The following is a 23,669-nucleotide window of genomic DNA, read 5'->3' as shown; positions in this document are numbered from 1 at the left end:
GCAGCTCAGTAGTGACGTTTTGTGAGTGGAGTGTTCAGGTGAGGACCCTAATTCCGGAACGAGAAACAGGATTGAACGAATAAGACGTGGCGTGATGACAGCGGGATGATAATATGCACTAGGTATGGTGTAATATACGTGTGATGGTGTAATAGATGTATGATTGGTTCAGGTAATGGTGTGATTGAATGCAGATGGATGAAGAGAATTTAACCACGATAATGATGGAGGGGCAAGGTCGTGTAAGATGAGATGTCGATGATGATGAGAGTCGTGGACGTGAGGCGACTAAAGGTCGATTCTACACGAGGATGCGTGAGGAAGATAGATACGTTATGAACAAGGAGGCGATGTGACAGGCGTAGACGTGCGTGGAAAGAGGAGGACAAGCCCGAATGATTGTGATAATTATGACCTTAAAAACAGAAAGGAAGGATAGCACGAGTGAGATGAAATAGTTGAGGCAGTGGTGAGGACAAGCAAAAGATCGATGGATGTACGATGATCAAATGAGAATGTAGGCTGTAGAGGCACAGAATTAGCACGACGTGTGCCTAATGAGATGTGATGAAGAAGCAAGTCATAAAAGAATGAGATGTAGGTCGAGTTAATGAACGAAGATGAAGATGAAATAAGACTAAATAAATTATGATAAAAGACTTAGCGTCTCGATGTCGACGCCCTGAGTCCTGGGGCTCTATGACAGCGGCGAAATCTCCTGCTGACGGTGCAGACTGCAAGTGATAAAGCACTAAGCGTAAAGATGCTTCCAATTCGGCAGGCCAAGCAAGAGCGAGCGTGCAAGCGAAGCGTAACCTGCGTAACTGCCAAGTCCTGAAGCCCCGCCCCCCCCCCTGATCCCGTGCCGATGGGACATGAGCCAATCAGCGACGGAGGCGGCCACGCGCAAGGCTCCAGGAAAAAATGAGGTGCGTGCGACTCTGAAATGTGAAGCTAGATGAGATTTTATGCCGAATTCCGTCCCTCGACGGAACAGCGTGAGATCGCTAGACGTCAGACATCACCGCCACCTCCTGAACTGTCGCCCATAATTGACCTCAAGTGGTCACCGGTATCAAAGGCAATGTTGTCTAATGTTGACGCTTTACCACCATTTAAACTAAATACACGTTTGCCGTTGATATCACCATCAAGCCCAACTTCTTTATTTACGGAGGAGTTCAAAAAGACGCATACTAGTCATCGGGCAACATCACCGTCACCACGACCTGCATCACCACCAATAATTGATCTTACATGGTCACCGGTCAAACAATTGGGGATGTCCGAGGCAGTGTCACCAATAGTTGACCCAAATAGTGATGTACTGCAGCCTCTGGATTTATCAACTAAAAACCTCAGGCAGCAGGATAATATGCCATCACCACCCCCACCACCACCAGTTGAACTTAAAAACTCGACAACCGTCAAAAAAAAAAGGAAGAGGAAGAGTTCCATTATTGAAGGGAAGAAGATAAAAAAAGTATGTCAAAGTATTATATAAAAAAAAAATGTCGAAGTATTATATACAAATTAAATTTTATTAAAATATTCCAACACAAATATTTTTATTACTTAAAAAATAAATGATAAAAAAGTTAATTAAAGTTTGTTTTTAACGAAACTTATCACCTTATAGTTTAAAAATTCTATCCTTGTCTCATTCATGTTTGTATCTATTCAGATAAACCCTGTCTTAGTAATAAGTATTGGTTGTACTGCATGCAAAAGAGCGTATGGCTGAGACACTTCAGTCATAAATAAAAGATAGTTATGGCTGCTGATGTATCCTACAGGTAAGTGTATCGTTGGATCTCTTAGTTATACGTGAAAACGTAATAATAATACAAGATAACTCCTACTGCTGATTTTACCTGTGCGTAAACAGTCCACCAATATAACACATTATACATAGGCTGGTAGCCAAATTCAAACGAAGGACCTGTCGATACACAAACAGCATGATTCTTACTGCTGTTATTTTGCTGATTCTTTTTCCGCTGGGCATAAAGAGTCCACCCATAAAAAAATCCAAACATTGTCAAATTGAAACCAAGGACCACTCGATGTAAATATACTGTGCTACATTATTAACTCTTATCCTACCATACTACCTACCCATTATACATTTTAAATAAAAAATCTTTATAAAAATATATACATACACGCATCGTACGTAAGTATTTATCTGTGTGTGTAGATAAACATGTATATGTGTACACGTATTACCTTAAAAAGGTAACACTTATTTGTCACACCTCACAGATATGAGCGTGTGGTTGGGGCTCTCAACCATATACATACAAGACAACACGCTCTTCTGCAGGCAAACCAGAGAAAAGGAAGCTGTGCACAACTTCTAGCGCTTCGTGCAGAGTCGTAGCTGTCCACGCTTAGTCGTGCACGTGGGCAGGGAGGGGGACGTGTGCTGGATTTGGCGTGTGCTCGTATCGGCCTAGTTTATCTACTCGCCTTATCTACCTTTTTATTCCACTGTTGTCTAATGAATTGTTTTGAGAGAAAATTCTGCTATTGATATAGCAGTTTGATCTTTTTATGGGACTGCTATAGCGTAAATTGAGAATAAGCACTGCATCGTTTAATAGACTTTTTGTTTGGAAAAGTTGCTGGTAATGGGTCCGCTATGCCTGGAGTGAGTTTAGAAAAAGGTTTGGTAGGTGTGTCAGTGATAATTAATTTTTGTTGGGTTTTAACACATACTCGTTTATTTTATTAATATTCAAGGCATTTTTGTATGTACGATTGGATGTCTGCCTTCTGATGTTTTAGAAAGTATTTAAGTTTGTTTGTTGAAAGTTTTGTTTACCCCTTTATGCCCTCCTATGGTGGAGTAATGCATTAATTATTATATTTGTTATATTAATATACATATTTTATATATCTATTTGTTATATATTTGTTATATATTTTCTATAGAGATAAATGCTGTATTATTCCTTGACAAATTGTTATTTTGGTTTTTGTTATATGTTTTTGTAACATCGGTAGTATTTTTTGGAACTCAATATTTTTTAATTTGGTGGTTCTAGCGATACTGACTGTCGATATATTTGTTTCTATTAATATATCATTAAATTTAATAATTGACTTAGTTAGAAGTGTTGTTATGTTCTTTATGCTATTGTTGTCTTGGCCTATTATGGGTAAAACGATGTGAATATTGGTGTTGTGTGTCATTAGTGTGGGCGTTACAATTGTTGATTTTATTAAGTAAGGTAATTTGTTTATTGTACGGATATCTTGTTCCCCCTTATCTAATGGTATGCCCAGAATGTTTGTGAAGTAAGCATTATTGTCTTTTTTCATATAGATCTTTTCCCTTAAAAAAGTTATTTGATTTTTTGGTGTGATTAGGTGGATGAGCTAATATTGTTATTTATGTTATTCTGCGTATTATTTTCTTCGTGTTCTTCTAGAATAGATGCTTCGCATAAAGGTAGGGTTTGAAAACAATTTTCTTCGTCGTTATGGGGGTCTCGCTGCTGACTTTTATTAGTTTTGTGATGGGTGCTTGGCAAGTAATCTTCGGTTTGCCTTACTTCTATGGAAAATACCATCTGCTCTTGCTTCTGAAATAGCTGAGCTGGGTGCGTGATCTTTTTACTGTTATTGTTGTCGAGTATTTGTTTTTAGGAGCTAAAACTGATAGGACTTTTTTGTAGTAAGAGATGATGCTTTTACTTTTCTTTGGGCGTGTTGTTATGCCATATTGCTGGGTTTCTTCTGATACGGTGTTTCGCAGCTGTTGTGTCGCTTCTTTTGTGCAGGTAAATGAAAGTATGTAAGCATTGATTGCGTTTCTAGATAGTGTGTCTACGTTAACGTTCTGAATGCTTGGTTTGTATATTATATTTAATTAAAAATCAACGAGCTTAAGTCACCAGCATGTGACTCGGCAGCATTGCTCTTTCATCAAATTGAATTATACAAGGGTTCGATGATTGGTCTCTAATGTGAATTTTTTTTTTATAGCTATACTCTAAATTTTTCTATGTAACGTATATACGTATATAGAGGCTAGGGCTTTTTTGGAGAATGTACAGAAGTTGCTTTTACTTTTGGATAAGATGCAGAATATGAACGTGATGGGCTTATCTTTCCCAATTTTTCCTTGTGAGAGTACGCCTCCTATAGCATAGCCCGAAGCATCTGTTGTTAGTATAAACGTTTTACTAAAGTCGGGGTTCATTAAAATCAGAGAAGAGCATATTTTATTTCTCAGAATTTCAAATGCTGTTTGAGTTTCTTCGTTCTACAAGAACTCCTGATCGCTTTATAATAGCATGTTCAAGGGTTTTTCTATTTTGGCAAAGTTTTCTATGAATCGACGGTAGTCACCGTAGAAGGTAGTAATCCTGAAATTTATCAGATCCTTTTTTAATTTTTTTGGTCAAGGAAATTTTTTTTTTACTTTTATCTTGTTTGGGTTGGGTTTCAGTCCTTTTTACTAATTATGTGAGTAAGATAATTCATTTCTAGTTATTAAGATTCGCATTTTATTGGCTGAGAGATTTAATTTGCTTTTTGTAGTTGCTCTAAGAATTAAATAATAGTTTTACATTATTTATTGAATTCTTTAAAGTGAATGCACACATCGTCGAAGAAAAAAAAAGCTTTTTTAAAGCTTGAAATCAAGGCAGCTGTTAGGGGTAAAAATATTGGTGCGCTTTTTTTACATCCGAAAGGACATCTTTAAAAATGATAATGTTCTAGATCGCACATGAAGGCTTAAAGTTTCATATCTGTCTCCTTTTCTTATTTTTATTTGGTAATAATCAGCTTTTAAATCAAAGACTGTAAGATATTTAGATGCACTGATTATGTCAAGAATATCTGCTATGTTAGGTACTGGATAATTATAGTCGGGTATTAAGTCATTGAGTCATAAAGTTTATTATGACTATATATCTTTTTGGTCTTTGACTTTTATCTCTCTTATAGTTGTTAGCTTTCTGTGCTTGATGTGCTTGAGACGTAATCAATTTAAAATCTCTTGCTCTCGTAGAGTTACGCTCGAGTTTAATTATGTGTTTGAGATCTTTTTATTTTTAATTTTAGAAATATTTTTGAAGCATGCTTGAATATTGTGTGAGGTAGCAGCATTTGTTTTTGTATGTGAGTAATTTTTTTAAGCTTTTAAGGTTTTTAAGGAGTTTGTTTTTCACGTCACCTTCATTCATATCGTGATGTTGTGAGTATAGATTGTCGTTATGATTTTCAGCTTTGATGCTTTTGCAATTATCGGCAGTTTCGTAATATTTGCTTTTGGTGTTCAAATTTTTTTGATTTTTAAATGAGGATATTTAATTTTTGTTTTGAATATGATTTAAATATGATTTCGGATTTTAGCTTTTAAAGTATTATTTTTTACTCCATAATCTCGAATTTCAGATTTTAAAATTTTAATTCTTATCTCATAATTTCGAATTTCAGCTTTTAAAGTGTCATTTTTAGTTTTATGATTTCAGATCTTGAAGATCTTTGTTAATTTGGGATTTCTTGTTTCTTGGTTACTGGTTAATTTGTATTGTGCAGTCTTCGAAGGCTCTCAATGAGAGATCTCTGTTTTTTTTAACGCGTAAGAAGTTGTATGGAATACTTGTGCGTGCAATGGAATTTTCACGCTGTTTCTGAAAATGCCTTATATTATTTATTTTGTAGTTTTGATTTCTCCGTTCGTTATTCTTTTTCGGTGCAGAATAGTATCTTAAAAATTATGATGTTGGCTGGAATGACGGACTCCTTAATGAGTAATGCTTCCGCACTAGTGTCGAGAATAAACGACAAAGGTCGATTGCCTTCACTGACTTTGATTGTTACGATAGGTGTTTGATCTTTTATGTTTAGTAAGACAGTTTTGTTAATTATTGTTTGATTTGGAAAGATGTTTGTATTACATTGCTGGTTTCTCTTAAGCTTCCCCTTGAGACTAAACCTTAGTAGTTTTCCGATGTCTCTTGTTTAATTTTATCGTTGTAGGCTTTTTTTTACGTTTACTTGTTCAGTGACCAAATTTTTTGCTATAGTTGCACGCTTTTAAATTGTTTTGACAATCATAAATTGAGTTTGAAGTTTGTTGCTGGGTATATTGCTTTGGTAAATAATTGTTAGGTTAATATGTAGGTGTAAAATTTTTATGTGAAGGTTGACCTTATGACATGCCTATTTTGGGGGGCTGAGTGTATAACGGTATAAGGGAGTGGCTAGGACGACGTTTGGTGGTGGATGGCGTAGCATTGTACATGGGCATCGCTTGGTGAATGTCGGCTTCACGAGTATTATAGCGATACCAGCGATTGCCTGCTGTGTGCCCTCGTCTTTTACAAATTTGGCATTTGTATGAAGTTTGGATTAAGTTTATTCGTGCATCTTGACTTTATTTTTTAGTTATAATTTTTACTTTTTTTTGTAGATGTTCAGGTTTATAACACGCGAAGTCTCTTTTGATTTTTAACGCTTGGGTTGCGGCAGTTCCTAGGTTGTTCACGTGGCCCATACGTGTTTTTATTAACCAGAGTGACTCCCTTATGAAATATTAAACTTTATCCTGTTCTAGTCGCATATACATTTTCTCATGTATGTAACCGTCGTGGAAAGTTGCTTCAATTTATTCTTGGGCAGTGTCTTCAACTATAATATAAAAAGAGACAACTTTTTTTTTAATTTTTTTGTTTTAATGCCACTAGTTCGCCCACTTTTTGATGCCATGTTTTTGCAGATCCTAGAATGTTTGTAAAAAATATTGCTCTTTTTTCGATGATATCGAGAACTTTATTTTTCGTGGTTACATGCTCCTCCCGGAAGTCAAATTTTAATGGATTTACCTAGATCAGGTTTGTTTCTTTTTCAAATTACGTAGCATGTTTCTCTGCAGCCATCTAAAAAAGTAGAGAGTAGGATGTTTGACCCACTGTATAAAGGTATCATTTCGATTGCATCTTTTATAGAAAGACTGCGAACGAGTGCCAGAGTTAAATTATTAATGTTATACAAGCTATGTATGGTTTAAAAAAGGGTGCTTAATAAAGGCTTTTTACAAAACTAAAGTAACTATTTTAAGTAAAATTGTTACAGTTATGATGTTTGGGTGTTTTCATAATTTTAGGAATTTGCGCCGGTGCTTGAAGTGTTAGTGATTTTGTTTTTAGTTGATTTACAATTTTTAAAGTGACCTGCTCCCACTGCAGATTACTCTTTTTATATACAAAATCATATTGACTTCACTGAATGATAGATAAACTTGACTTAATAGCAGACAGCTGAATCACAGTGTACAAACTGTTGCATATCAAAATTTTGTAAATCTGAGTACGGTTTTAAAACAGTTTTTACCACAAATTTTGAAAGCAGTAATATTTGGTTCTAAAATCCCTTTTTTGGAAAACTTTGTTTAGTTTACTTCAAGGTTAATATCGAGTAATTTTATCATTCTCATGTTAATAAAAATACTTAATAATTTTTAAAACAGGAATAAGTATTATCCCTTTTTTCTTGTGTACCTACATAAAACTTCATGCTTAAACTGATACTGCGACAATAGCTGGTATAACAATGCATACAAATCAGAAGGTACAACAAAGGTAGGTTACGTAGGATGCTGACCAAGTACCTTACATCCGTCCCCTACCATACTTGCAAGTACTCCTAGTAGGCTGCCTAAGAAAGGCCTTATGAGTTGGAGAGGAGACCAATTTTTAATGATGCTAGGGTGCATGTATGAGAATATTATGACGTTGTACTCATTCGAAGTTGACAAAAGATCGAAAAGGCCTTTAAGAAGGCGAACCTTGACTACTTCCAAGGTCGTAAGACTGACTCCAAGTACAATAGCAGCAGAGCAGTAGCAGGTCAACAAATATACATGCATACACACATTCCGCTGCTGTGGCAAATGAGCAAAGTGGGGGAAGCATGTCAAACTGTTAATTTTTTTTACTTTACCTCCAGCCCAGTATAAAAAAAGTTTCGCTAAAAAAAACAACATTTTATTAACAAATATACTTATAAATATATGTGATCCACTATAAATAAAAGTAGTAAAACTATGGAAATTTTTTTTCAAGGCACCTTTTTTATGTGATAATTAAAATCAGTATTATTTTCGAATTTTTCTTAATGATGACATTGATAAGTAAATTAATTGTTCCTACATTTTTTCAAATTCTTCTGAAAACTTTTTTCAGCAGCTAAACACTTATTTAATCTTGTTTTTATTTACTGTTTATTTTCACGAGTTTCTATGAATACGTTACTTCATTTTTCTTGCATCTTATTCTTTAACAGTTTTACATTTGCGATAAAGGTAATTTTTTTGGTTAAGGATGTTAATGGGGGATACAACATGAAGAAGAAAAGAGACCAAATATGCCGCAACAATGGCAAATTTTTTGTTTATATAGATGCAGCTACATATAGGCTTTTACGCATGATTAACCCTTTTCTATAAATTTAATTAAAAAATGAGCTCGTAGATCAGTTCAGGAGCTGAACATATTAATTTTATAGTATTTCATTAAATGAATAAAAAGTTATAAGATTTCTGCACTTTATTTTTCTATAAATGAAATTTTACGTGATTCTTCTAAAAGGTTACATGTTCAGTTGAAATTTTTTTTAATCAACATAAGGAAAATGTTATTATCAATATTCTTCTATTTTTTCACATAAAGTATTTATAAGTATTTCGTTTCCAGTATGTCTTATTAATAGTGTAATAATCATAAATTTCAAGTAATCAAAAAAAAAAATGGAGAGGAGATAACAACCTACCCAATTCTCCTACACCTCCAAAACTTCTTAAAATATAATACCCGCAGAATTCCTTGCAGCTTCGAACCTATCCTAATACTTTTGAGGTTGTCCATAGTTGGCAGCATAGTTTCTTATAATTTGTTAAAGTGACGGGAAAGAGGATGAAGCAAATATATACAGTATATTTTTATCATTAGACATAAGAAAAATGCATATTTTCTAAAAAATATTAATCTACAAGCAAAGAAATCTCACGTTATAACATAACTATTTTTCCATGTATTATACAGTAGTCAGTATTCCAATGGTAGCTGAGACTTTCTATTCACCTCCAGCTCCCGCTGTATCTTTTATACTTAAAAAATGGGAGTTTGAACTAGTAAAGTCTTAATATAATTTTCATTAAAGAAATATTTAAAATCTTTTAGATACTGTTGGACTTATTTGGTGTGTTTGTTTTTTGAGATTCTTACTTCGTAAAAAAAAACATACGTTCTTCCATTAGAAATAAATTCTGTTGTAAGATACAGTTCGTCCTTAATAAAACCTTATCTTTGTAATTTATGTATGACCTAACCCATCACATAGAATTAAATTTTTTACTTACATCACTTTTAAATTGATTTTAGAATGTTAGGCATATCGTTCGAGCCCTACATTTGTATTACTCAAAAACTTCTAGATAAAGATTTTGATGTGTATCACTATTAGTCTGATTGATATCTTTGTGAGTCGCATAGTTAATGTTGTGATAAATTGTAACATCGCCTTGAATATTTTTTAAAACTTTTCTATTCCATAAGATTGTGTATTGATTTTGCATAGTGATATGATATTATTTGGGTTACTATAAATCTTCAAACAAACGTCATTGTAAGCCACGCAACGGGAATAAAATTTTTTTTCGATTTTTCTATTATGTTTACATATGTGTGTGTGTGTGTGTGTGTATGTGTGTATAATACCATTGAAAAAAATTCTTTATTAACACAAATTAAATGTTTTTTTAAGTTCTTAACAGTAATTTCTTGCCATTATTATAACTTCTTTATTACTTCTTTTAGAAGTCATGATTTGCAACAGCTTATCATTCTTCAAAATATATAATAAGAATAATCTCCTAACACTATTCGTCCTTTTGTAAAGAGATAGTTTTTCACAATTCCATTAACCTTGTAAGCTTTTGTTTACTATTTTCTGTCTTTTCTAATAACTATACTTGCTTTACCTTTAATTATTATACCTGCTTTTTGTAATCCTTTTGTAAAAAAAAAGCTGGTATCTTGTTTTTTAATATTGTAAGGAGACATTGATGTTTTCTTATGCTCTTTAAAAATAATTTTTTGTTGATTTTCATTTTGATTTTTTATATAACACAGATTATGACTTCTGCCACAAATTAGAATTTTATGAAAGTGCCATACTACCTTGATGAAACTCTTGTATCGTACATTAATGTACTGTGATATTTCAGCATGAATTTAAATGTCATCTTCTTGATACCTTGTCAATTAAATTGTATAAAATGCTTGGTCTCATCTTTTGTGTGTGTAGTTATAAATATTTTTTACATCGCGAATTAGAAATTCATCAGTGACCTCCAATATGGTTTAGAAAATTTCCGTCATTAGTAATCCATTGGCAGCTAATTGGCCGGGAGTTAAATACATTAAAAAATTTACTTAAGATTTGCTGCTTCCTCATTTTTACAACGTTTCAATGGCCATCGTTACCAGCCTTATATAGCTAAATAAAATTAACTACACAATTTTTGAAGACTTTATAAAAATTTACTTGTGGTAAGCTTAATACGGAGCATTAATACGTCTCTTTATCTTATGTACGCGAGAAAGACCTGGAAATATCCTCTGTCTATTTTGACTTTTAAACATTATATTTTTTCAAACTTCATTTTAGTTACGTAAACAACATACTATTCTTTATCAAACCTGATCACATTACTAAAATTTTGAATGTTCTTCGCTTATACTACCTTTAATTACAGTTTACTTATAAAATAAAGAGTGACAAAAAATCAAGTTTTCAAATTTGCCAATAAATAGAAGCTCTTACTATTTTATGTTAGACTGGCTTGAAAAATCTAATCCATTTGGACGAACTCTTAATTACTTTTTAAAACGTCTAGTAAGTCTTGAAAGAAGCATTGTTTTTTATTTTATAAACGGAGTCACAGTATTATTGAGTTCATGATTTCGTAGTGTAAATTTTACTAGAGACAGTGATATCTTAAGAACGATAACCATCCATCAAGTGTTATTAATATAAATCTAAAACACAAAGTAGAAACTCAAAAACACGTTTTTCATAAGAAAAATTAACAAAATTCTCACCCTCTGTGCAAAATTGGCAGACCATACATCGCAGAACAGTTTCAAAAAATTATAAATAGTAACTAAAAATTAGAACTTTTGCACTTACTCTTTTATCTTTAATAAGTAGAATTGCGTGAATTGCGTTGCCTCTTTGAAGAAAGCAAAACGGATAAGCTCAAAGACGCAAATGTCGTCTCCTACAATTATTGCAAAATTATTTTGTGCATGTGGGTAAGACTTAGCTGGCCACAAAAGTTTGCATACATAAGCGCAAAGGAATACGCCTTATTCTGTCGTTTATGCTTACCAGAATACATACAATTATGAGTTCGATTAGGATAATGTCAGAATCCTTGACAAAAATAATGTTATAATATACAAATTGTTTAAATTATTTGGTATACAACCCATGATAAAATTGAGTAGGCATTATGTGCCCTTTAATAATAATAAAGGATAAAGCTAAAAATAAGAAGTATTGAACTGTCTTTTTTTGTTTACAGCTACAAATGTTTTGATTTTTGTGGGCACATTTTTTAATTTTCTTCTTTTATTTCAGGATTGGACGAAGATTATCGTTTTTTGCATGCTTAGCAACTCTTTTAGCTGGGGCTTCTCTTACTGCAATAGCGAATGACTTTTGGTCGTGGGCATTAGCACGTTTAGTTGTTGGATTGACAATTCCTGCAATTTATCAAATCCCGTTTATAATTTGTAAGTTGACACCTAAATTCTACTTCTTTAAAAACCATAAAAATTATTATGATAAGCTACTACTAAATGCATTGTGTTGTCTGCAATATGTTGAAGAATACCGATAATGCTTTCATGTTTAAAATACCTTTTTCAATATGATAACTCTACAGAAACATGCAAAGTCAAAGGTATAAGACTTAATTTTCATGTTCTGTACTAATGTTCATTAGTCTCTGAAATCCTTATGACCGCCTTTGTGCTTATTTATTCTCATTTTTAGACATTAAAAAGACTGTTCTATTAAACAAGCTTTGTTATCGTTAAAATTTATATTGTTAGCAAGATGGTTTGATTTACTTTCAATATAAAGATCTTTTCTATATTTTATAAATAAAAAAGTTTGTCAATACATTTAAAAACAACAACTATTTTATTATTGTAAGAAAAATTATTAATAGATGGTGTAAGATCTTTAAAAAAAGGCCAGACTATAAGTTTTGGTCCTACTGTTCTCCAGACTTCATAAATCATACATTTTGAGCAGTATAATTAAAAGTATTGTTTTCATTTATTATTTATTTAAAGAATTATTTATGTATAAGTTTTAAAGAGTTTTTATTGGCTTCAAAATATTTTTGACATTTTTTATTTTTTCTGGTGAAATTCCAAATCTGACTATTTTACACTATTGTTACGTGGGATTCTCGGTGCGGGAATAAAAAGAAGCGTGACTTGTTGTTACTTATGCTTTATTAGAATTCCTTATCATTGAGGAAAGTTGTGCATGTATTATCGTTTCGCGGACTTCGTCCTTACCCTCTTGCGTCTCTAGCAGATCTCCCTGTCCCTTCTCTCTACCTTTCCTATCACCTCTCTTCTCTATTCTCCTACCTTTCGGGCCTAAGCCAGCAGAGGTGCACGCATGCATAGCTATATGGTATCGTACGTAACACGTCCGAGGCTGCGACGCCGATGTCCTCGGTGGTGATTTTCTTTTTGATGTGTACTTATGTCTGTGTTATGTTGTTTGTGTTGTACAGCATTTTCCGGTTAAAGGAAAGAGGGTGGTTCAAAGCACTTTACCCCTATTTCCTCTACTGGTTTAATTCGCTGTATTTTATGTGTATACATTTTTTTGTTTATTGGTTGCACGCTTCCCTTGTACAAAAAGTTTGTCCTAGAATTCACTTAGTTACTTATATTATATAATCACTTAATTACAGTTTTCTTGCTTATTATTTATGAACATATGCATTACACAGGGTTTTTAGTATTAACAGTTTATTCTCGCATTGGATAAAAATTAATATAATTGTCAGTTTCATTTTTTTTTTTTTTTTTTTTTTTTTTTTTTTTTTTTTTTTTTTTTTTTTGTGTCAAGGATGTCGAGGGTCAAGGTCTTACTGCGTTTATTAATTTTATTATTAATACATTTTTTTCTTCGTTTTAGTTGCTTGTAGAATTATTGCCCTTGTATCAGTACGCCACTTAGGTTTGTCTTGATACCTTCCTGTAAAATTATTGCTGGTTTCAATGCCAAACTATTGTCCAGTGATGTTTCGTTGGCTCTCTGACTGGTGTTCTTTCGCTTGTTACTTGAAATCATTCTATAACAAGTAAGTAGTGGGACCCCCCGTGGGAATGGCACTTAAATTCAACTATTGCTATAAGAAAGAGAAGGAAAGCTAATTCAATATGCTGAATCTTTGCACCTAACGTAACAGAATGACAACGATTTGTTTATTATTTATTATATGCTAATAGATTTTGCTATTAGGTATTTATTTGTTTTTCACCCCTTTTACACATTATATTTTTCTGGCCTCATGTTAAATTCTTATTTTTATATTTTTCGTGTATAAAATGCTTATTCTAAATTTTTTTTTTAAATACAACATTGTTTTTTTTTTTTTTTTTTTTTGCTTACATTAGTGGACTCTGAAGGATGTGTTAATGGCATACGTGATTCAATCATATATGAAATGTGTTGTTCTTTTTTCGTCCAATGTCAATTTAAAATATTTCTCAGCTATAATACATGTTTGTTTCTTTCTTCGATTAGTGACCATGTACGTTATAAAAAGATAAATTTATAGAAAATTCATTGGTATTTTGGTGGTAATTTTTTGGTTTTTTTTTTTTTTTTTCATTTCCGTATGATTCGCGAATGTTTAGTTTTTTTTCTGGATACATGTATCTGGGTCAGACAATACGAGGGTTTTTGACTTCCCTTTACGTTGTCATGATCGAGTTGTTTTTTTCTCTAGTGTATATCTATTCTGCCCTGGTAGTACTAGCAATCACTAATAGTATTGTGTAGTGTTTCTGTAGCAGGGTTGCTCCATTGTTCTGGTAATTTATGTTTTATGTCCACTGTGGATTTTGAGGAATTTTTATCACAGGTGTCCGCTTAGGATGTTCTGGCTTCGTTTCTGAGACTGATGACTCGCATTATAGGGTTTTTCCCATGTAAATACGTATGTTTGTACATCTGAATGTATGTATATGTTTTTCTTCTTTTTTTTTGTTAGAAAGTATCCCCTGTAGGCACTGCTATGTTGTATGACCATGCAAGTAGATGCTACTGTTACTGTCATGGTGAAATGCTGTTTTAGATTTAATTGTGATTTTAATCTCTTACACAGTGGTGGAAGTCTTATCTTATATGGCTTCCATACTAAATGTGTGTTACCATTTTCCTTGTTCAGTTTTATTTTAATCTCGTTATGTAACCGAATCTTCCAGAATTTTCAGTAGTTGTTGTCATCCTCTGATAACCGTTGATTTTGATGGTAGGTAAGGAATATCAGGATTGGCTATGAATAGAGTACTTGACAAATTATAGCTGAGTGCGCAATCGGTCAGAATTTTTCAATTGCAGCTGTATTTCTTAATAATTAAAATTAAAATCATTTGAAAATAAGATCTTCTTTTTTTTTGTTAAAACTTTGCATGTCTCTCGTCCTTTAAAATCTACTAATAACACTGTTCTAAAGTGCGTCACATTTAATCGTAATTTTACTTGTAATTATTTTGTTATTAAATCCCTTTTTTTTCTATTGTTAACAATGTTTTTTTTTTGATTGTTTTTTTTTTCTTATACAAAACAATAACAATTAATATTATTTACCTATTTATTATTATTCTTATTATGTTTTTTTTCTATGGTTTCGAGTATAAAAATATAATATTCTTATTATAAACAATATTTCTTATTATTTTTTTTTTTTTGACAATGCCTGTTATTTTTAAGGGTTGCAAAATACGATAACTCTATCTTTTATCCTATTACTCATTTTTCTGTAAGTTGGATGTTGTACAGCCATAAATTTTACAAAAGTATACTCTTATCTTTCTTATTTTTTTCTTCGCCTTTATTTTGCGCGTGCGTCCGAAGGTCACAACAAGAAAATTTTTTTTTTTTTTTTGCATTCATCGATATTATTCCTTTAGAAAAGGGGGGTGTTGATTGTCTGAATGTCTGTTGGTTACAGAGTTATAAGTTATTTTGTACTTTCTTTCCGTATAATTTGTTGCTTTCTCTCGCGGCTCGTCCGAGGGCCACGAATTAACGAAAAGCAACGCTTTTCCCTATATACATTTATACATGTACGTTTCTGTGTATCCTGTCTTTCTATACAATATACTATATCGGTATACTATCTTTATTACTCTTATACTCAGTATTGCTTCTGACATTATTATAATTATTATATTAATATTATTAATATTATTAAAATTATTGATATTGTTATAACTATCATCGTTGTATTCTCTTCAGTTAATGGCTGACAGTCGCTTCAAGGTCTGGTGGGGGTGGTGGTTTAGGTGGGGGCCTTAAGCGCTTTTTGTTGGGCTCCAACACTCCTTCTTGCTCCCTCTCACTCTTTTACTTGCTCTCTGTATCCCATGCATCCTCTTCATCGTTCTCTTCGTCTTGTTCGTTTACGGCGTGGTCGTTGCTATCTCTTTAAAAATTTCCCTCTATGTTATCTCGAGGTTCCTAAATATTGGAATCGTCGTTTTAATTCTCATTATTATATTTGGGTGAGTGATCGCCGCTAGCTCGTTCTATGAGGGATTGATAGTGTTGGTTTCTGAGATGCATGTGTTTAAATTCTTCGTCTTTTCCCCCCATGAATTGTTGGTATACTATCTTATCGGGTGATACTTGTAGGTATATACATATGTTTGCTTCATATTCTTGTAAAAATATAAAAGCACATTCTCCGTTGCCGAATTAATGGCGGCTATTTAATATTTGTTCGGTTCATTTTGGGTCCTTACATTTATTTATCCATTCTGACCCGCGTAGAATTTTTTTGAGCTCGTCTGTTGATTCTGTTAATCAGTATAGAAGTTTTAGGCAATGGAACAGAGAACTTCCGTCTCTAGGGACGTTGATCATTATCAGCTGTCTGTAAGGTTCTGCGCATTGGGTCCCCGATACTCGAATTTTTGCATCCTCTTCTTCGTTCATTGCGGTTGGTGTGCTATCGCTTTTCCATACATCGATTCTTATGCCCTCTTTTCCTTTGATTTCTTTCTTTTCAACGTCGACTAAGATCTTTGCTTGAAATCGATTAGTTGATTCATTAAATATTGACCTTAAATTGGTAATTTCACCTTTGTTACTATTATGCTTATCGTTTCCGCCCTTGAATACCTGTGTATCTGGCGGTTGTTGGCTCTCGTGCTCGTTCGGTGCCGTTCGGCTTTGTTCGGTCATTTCCGTCTCCCGCTCATCTATTTGCTGCCTAATTTCGTCTCAACTCTCTCTCTGGTCATGTACCACTCCTTTATTTTTTGATTTCTCTTCGCTTTCTTTGTCTCTGTCAGGTGTTTTTGTTGCTGCTGTTTTCCCTATTGCTTTCTTAGCTATCCGCTCTCTCTTTTTCTCCGCTCTTTCTGCTGCCACGCTATTCCACCCTAGTTAGTAACCCCAATGTTTTCCTTGCTTAGTATCCCTTTGCGTTGTTGCTGGTGTATCACAATGCGCGATAATAAATTCCTTTGAGTTGTGCGGTTGCTCGGTGGTGATAGAAAAATCTGCGATTTTCCTATGTAGAGTATCTAACTGTCGTTTGCGGGTTCTGTGTTGTGTTTTCTCTGTTACACTTTTGTTGATAAATGGTGTGCTCATTGTTTTTACTCCTTTTTTCCATATTTTTTTCTTTGCACATGTACGCCAGTTTATCGTCCGCTGGTCCTTGCGACAGAATTTATTCTTTATCGTTTACCGCTGTAAGGGTATTTTTATCTGCCTTATCTTTTAGTTTTTCTGTCCTTTTCCGTTCTGATCCTGTGTCTGTACTACTGTAGTTGTGGGGACTTCATACCTGTTCGCTTTCTGTAAGTTTTCTGGGCTTCTTTTTAACTGCCTTCTCGTCTGACTTGTCTGAGTCAGACGTTTCGATTTTTACTTTCCTGTTCTTTCGTATTAGATTTCTCTGTTTCTTTGTACGCATTTTGTATATTCGTGCTGGTGGTGCATTTATGTCTTCGTAATTGTCCCTTTCCTGTTTTTCCGCAAGCTCATACAGCTCCCGGCGTGGTAGTTCTGGGTTTTCTGTCCCTTCTTTAAGTACTGGATTGCGAGAAAGAGTATCCGGTGCTTTATTTTTCTGCCACGGCCTATAAACAACATCGAACTTATATCCACGGAGTTCTGCCTTCAATCTTGTGAATCTTAAGTCCGGTTTCTTTGATGTGTGAAAATGTTTGAGTAATTCATGGTCAGTTATGACTGTTAATTTACGACCGAACAAATATGGCCTGAATTGCTCCTTGGCGTACACTATCACCAATAATTCATATTCGTAAGTCGGATATCGTAATTCACTGCCATTCAAGCATCTGGATGCATATTCGCAAGGATGATCTTTGCCTATCTCTCCCTGGTTTAAAATTGCTCCGATAACGTAGTCAGGTGCGTCGGTTGTTACGATAAAGGGTTCGTTTATGTCTGGAGCTCTCAGCACTGGCTCACTGCACAAAGCGTATTTAAGTTTTGTGAATGCATGTTCTTGTTCCTCTTCCCATTTAAATTCGGCTGTATTTCTTGTAAGCTTTGAGAGAGGTTGGGCTTGTTTTGCGTAATCCTTGATGAAGCGTCGATAGTACCCCGCCAACCTGAGAAATTGTTTTATTTTCCTCGCATTTGTTGGTTTAGGAAAAATTTTTACTGCTTTGATTTTTTCCAGATATGTTTTAATCTGGCTGTTGCCTACAATATGACCGAGCACTTACGCTTCTTTTCTAAAGAATTGGCATTTTCTTGGCTCTATTGTGAGTTTTGCATCGGCTAGCCGTTTTAAAAGCCTTTTGAATCTTATCTCGTGTTGTTTTAAGTTTTCTGCGAATACCATAATGTCATCCATGTATACTTCTATTTCCCATCCTTGTAAGCCTGCTAGTGCCAGTGTTATCACTCGCATGAATGTACTTGGCGAGTCTATGCATCCCATCGGCATTCGTTTATATTGGTAATGCCCGTTTGGTCCTGAGAACGCAGTTTTATGAGCGTCCTCCTCGTGAATCTCTACTTGGAAAAACCCGCTCTTCAGATCTACCACGGTTATATATTTTGTAGCCGCTAAATTTTCCAAAATTTCATTCTGGAATGGCAGTGGATAGTACGTACTGACTGTTATTTCGTTCAATAGCCGGAAATCTGTTACGACCCTCCAGCGTTTTTCTTCGTTTGGTCCCACGTTTTTTGGGACAATCCACATATTTGAGTTATATGGGGATGTCGATGGCTCATATATTTGTCGTTGCAGTAGTTTATCTATATTTACTTGCATTTGTTTTTTTAGTTTTATTGGGTAGCGTACTCTTTTGGCGACTATTAGCTTCTCTGTTGCCGTTGATATTCGATGCTTAAGTAAGTTTGTAGCTTTTAGTGGCTCGCCGTCGAAGCCAAATACGAATGGATTGTACGCTATGAGGCTCCGGATGTGGTTTAATTCTTACATGTTGCAGCCAGATGTATCGACGATTTTCATTATTTTGCTTACTCAAGCCGCTATATCCGATTTCTTAATATCTTTAAAATTTTCGCTGTTGTTCTTTATATCCTCATTATTTTTACCGCCTACGGCATTTCTTTCTTTCATAATTTTATTATTTTTTACCTTTCCGTCTGAATTTTTAGCGTTAAAAAGCCTAATCATGGCTTCGTTTAACCCTTCAGCGTCGTCCCCAGCGATGCTAAATGGTTCCACCCCTGGTCTGGTTTCACATTCGAAAACATTTACTTCTGGTACTGGCACGTCAATTTGTTTGTCTGATATGTTTATAATTTCCGCATATATCTTTAAGTTTTTATTTTCTTCTATAAAAGTTCCAAATAAGATTCCCTCCTTTATATTTTGTAGAGGGACCCAGCTAAATTGTACGTGGCTGCTCTCATTTTTTATACGCGCAAATATTATTTTCCTTGATTTTGCGGAAATTTTAAAATAATCTGGTTTTAGTAAAGGGATTCTGATGCCTTTTCATTTTTAATCATTTCCTTTGGCGCTTGTGAGGCCATTATACAACTTAAAAGCGTCCTAGCTAATAATGCCTTCCATTTCTATCGGAAAGGTATCGGGGACTACGTGCAGATTAATTATTATACCGTTAAGAGGTATTTTAGTCGTCCCTAACGTGCAGCGTGCTCTGTGTGTGACGCCAGTTATTAGGACTTTTTCTCTGCTCTCTATATGCGTGTCTGTAGTGAGACAGCATTCTTTTATAATTAATACTTCGGCACCAGTATCCGCGTAAAATTTTGCGCTATAAGATTGCAGCTGATTGCTGTTTAATATTACTGATGGTGATGTGCTTCCAATACTCGATATATTTACCCTGCGGAGAGGAAGGTTCATGTTTTCATGGATTTTTTCTTTACCAGCTAAAGGGCTACTAGTTATAAATTCTGTTTCAATTCTTTTTTCTTTGTGAGAATTTTCAGCGGTTTAAGGAGCCTGTTCGGAGTCTGTTTCTAGCGATACTTTAATTGTTTTATTCCTCATATACTTTTCTTTGTGTGATGTCTTGCTATCTTTACCTCCGATGTGTATTTTATTTGACTCTGCTTGCTTCTCTTCTTCAGCTAACTCCGTTTCGTTTTTATGCTCTATCTTCTTCTCTATTCTCGGGGCCTGCTCAGCGCTTGGGGAGCACGACGAGCGTCCTGCGAGTTTAAATTTTCCGTGCTACGCGTGGATATTTTTTCATCAGGTGCATCATTTGTTCCATTCGGAGGTCCTTTGTCGTAATAATTTTTATCCCTATTATAATTTCTTTTATAATTATAATTTCCTCTATAATTATTGTTGTTACCGTACTGGTAGTTGTAATTGTTATTATTATTTTTTGAGTAATCAGCATTTCTGTTGTAGTTATTATATCTGATGTAGCCTGTATTCGTATTGGGGTTCCTTCTATAATCGTTGTTATAGTTTTGGCTATACGTGTTAGGTAGGTAATTATGATTATTCCGATAGTTAAAATTTCCTTCCGTAATTTCCCTGTTATTTTTTTTAAATTGTTCGCGTCCATCGCTCCGATTAATTCTTCCATTCTCTGCGTCTTTTACTAGTGTGCGGCATTCGCTTGTATAGTGCCCCCTGCGTTTGCAGTAAGCGCAATTTTTGTCCCTTACGTTTTGTTTATCTTATGATACCTGTACTGATGGATCATTTGTTTTTATGTCTGGGTTTTGAATCCTCTTATTCGCTGCGTCTGCTACTAATTTTATACATACTTTTGTAGCATGCTCCCCGTATTCATTGCAATATGAGCAATATTGATAGTTCGCTGTTATTTTATTTTTATCTGTTGTGTCGCGTATTTCTGCCTGCTCGTGGCTGCTCGCACGATCGTCTGTATCTCTTGTTTCTGCTCTCGCTTAGTATATTTGAGCCTCGATTCGTGCCGGCATTGTTTTTTGTAGGCTTAAGTCGCTTTCCATTTTTAGCGTGGCTACTATTGCTTCGCCTAACGTTTTCGGGTTAAGGCATGTTACCCTGTAGTTGTGAGGTGGTTGTATCCCGTATGTATATTGCTTTAGAGCTTCTTTTTCCGCGCTCTTCTTTAATGCGTGTCGTTGCCCGGGTGATAGTGTCGTGTCCGAATCGTATAGAGTTATTATTCTATCGTTTAATTTTTGAACGTGCCTGCTGTATTCCTCTACTAATTCCCCTCTGTATTGTTTCACTACTTTTAATTTTGCTAGTAACGTGTCGACGCTTCCGAAGCTGCTGTACCTATTTTTCAATTCTTCTAAGAATTTATTAACAGATGAGAACTGTGCCAGGTGCGGTATAAATTCGGCAGCTGCTTCTTTTAGCTTATTCGCTAGTGAGCCTATAAAAAATTTTTCATACACAAGGCTTACCGTCCACGATACCACTCTCACCATTTGTTCGAAAAGGGGTAGTTTAACGGAATTGTTATTTTTTTCAACCTTGAACTTTATCTACATAACATAGCATTTTTAAGATAACTATTACATCTCCTTTATTAGATTTTCTGACTTAAAAGTATTTGTTGTTTTTAAGAAAATTGAGTTTATCTTGCAATGTTACATATTTTTTTTTTTTTTAAAGAAATTTGTTTTGTTACTAGTGCTGAGAAACGTTTAAACTTGTTTTTTATTCAATATCTAGTTACATCAATGGAAGGCTTACTGTGCCTTTGCAGTAAAAAGATTTAGCTAATCTAAAATATTATGAATCTTGTCAGTGTCTTGGTCTGTAATTTCAAAACTTTTTACGTTTTTCACGACGTGCCAGCTGGTACAGAATAAATACTCGAGGCGTTTGCTCTGAGTCAAAGAAAAAGTTTAATATGAGAGCACTTTTTTAAAGCATATTTCTTTCATTATTAACGTAAGTATACATGTATGAACATCATATACAAATGGTAAATTAACTTGAAAAGAACCTTATATTGCATAAACTGACCGTGAAATGACTGGTAAACTGGCACTTGACTAGACTTTACTATATCAAATGATGCAAAAAATTGAAACTATCTTCTTTGATACGAATCAAAACTACAAGGAAACTTAGGAGCATGAATAATAAATAATTTTAAGAAAGACAAAAAACAGGCAGACTTCTCCTCAAAGATGAATTGAAAAAGCCGATTTTAACTAGTAAAAATTAATGTTAAATTAAGTCTTTTTTTTATAAACAAAAAACCATCATTAATATAACAACTATAAAAAAAAATTGCGTTGTTACATCTAGAAAGGAAATGATCCTTAAGACCTTCTAACAATATTTTTGCAAACCAAGGTTAGTAACATTTATCCGTCGGAGTACCACGACATTGTCTATATGTAATATCATTAAAAATAAAATAGTCTAAATTAATGAAAAATGTAAGGCAATTAATGAACTTCTTATCTGTTAAGCCACACGTTTAGGGAATACTCCGTAAAGTTTTCCTTGTTTTATCAAAAATTAACTTGAATGGTTACTTTTTGTTTTATCGAATAACATCAAAGGATACTAAAGAATGATCATCAGGCACAACTAGAGCAGACAAACTTTCTTTTCATTCAAGAAAATTCTTGAGAAAATATTATGATTAACCAAGCTAAACAATAAAAACCAAAGAAAACCACTTATCTAAAGAATACATAAGAGATGCTACCGAAAAAACAATGAAACGAGCAGAAAAAACACCTTCAAATAGCTTTATAAGACCATAAGCCCTAGATAAACAACTTCCTTTGAAGTCATCAACTACGGGCCTGACACCATTTACACCATGAAAAAAAAAATAGAGTTCCACGTGAAAGTGAGATTTCTAGTAGTATTGATTAAACCTTGCAATAGTGACCTTTTATTATGCTTAATTTATGAGATACTTTATTTATGTTACCTGACTTTAAAAAAAAAAAAAAAACAGTTTTATCACCATTATCAGCCATACTTAACAGAACATCCTTCGTAGCCTCATACATCTTTTAGTCAACTGCAAAGAATCGTTGTTAAAAATATTTAAGTAAAAGGAGTTGCCATTATTAACTATTGACTTTCCTAATAGAGCGCAAAAGATTGTCTAATGTTGCATTTACTTGTAGTATGAGAATCTTAGAAAATAAAGTAATCTCCACAGACTTCAAAACATGTATTAGATTAAAATTCATTGAGAAATCTAAACGAGGACTCAAAATAATTACAAACTGGACAGAATTAGAAATAGAAAGACCAGTTGAATTTATACAAAAGTTATTGTCACCCTACTCATGAAATTTCTTAAAAATGAGCAATTTCTTCTTATATTGAATCACATTGTTATTACGTCTAACTAAGTATTCTGAATGCCGAATACTATAACCTCTCAAAATATACATGAATTCCGTTAATTTGTGATCCAGTTTAATTTTAAATGCTGAATTTCAATTTCGATTCATTTGATAACAAACATCAAAATTAAAGACAACAAGGAGTAAGGTAAAGCACCATTAAATCTAGTTTAAAATACGTCGTTGATATCACTACTAGGATTTTGATGTCTTGGTGACAAGAAACTGCCGTTTCAAGCAATCTGCGAGCCAAAATCTCAACGGTTGATGCGAAAACCTCATGCTGCCTACGACAAAGCAGGAAACTTTGAAGCAAGAGAAAACGGTGTCACGCTGGTTCAGTCTCGTAAACATAGAACTTACTCAACGCGAAAGCAGGTCAAGAATAAGTTCTTAGATTGATAACTGTTGTTACCAACGTTTGCCAGAAAAAAGGAATCCTTACACTTATCTTCTGCTTGGGATGCTTCCTCGTAATACCCTTCCATGACATATTTGTCAAGCTGCGCAGCCCCCCACCAAGCGACTTCAGATTATCTCGCTTCCGTCTGTGTCCG

General features: G+C 34.0%; 1 protein-coding gene across 1 annotated transcript in view; it reads left to right on the top strand.

The window, feature by feature from the left end:
* Positions 1–23,669, top strand: part of CarT (Carcinine transporter) — a 1,715,434-nt gene that overhangs the window by 608,864 nt on the left and 1,082,901 nt on the right. Inside the window, exon 5 of the mRNA XM_089592391.1 lies at positions 11,665–11,819. Within this exon, the coding sequence (XP_089448517.1) occupies positions 11,665–11,819 (155 nt within the window). The remainder of the gene's footprint in view (positions 1–11,664; positions 11,820–23,669) is intronic.

Source organism: Copidosoma floridanum, unplaced genomic scaffold, assembly GCF_036245765.1.
Source record: "Copidosoma floridanum isolate Cflo_tuat_1 unplaced genomic scaffold, Cflo_Japanese_pri ptg000016l, whole genome shotgun sequence".
Classification (NCBI taxonomy): Eukaryota; Metazoa; Arthropoda; class Insecta; order Hymenoptera; family Encyrtidae; genus Copidosoma; species Copidosoma floridanum.
Note: the sequence above shows the minus strand (reverse complement) of the source record. Positions and strands in the feature narration are given on the sequence as shown.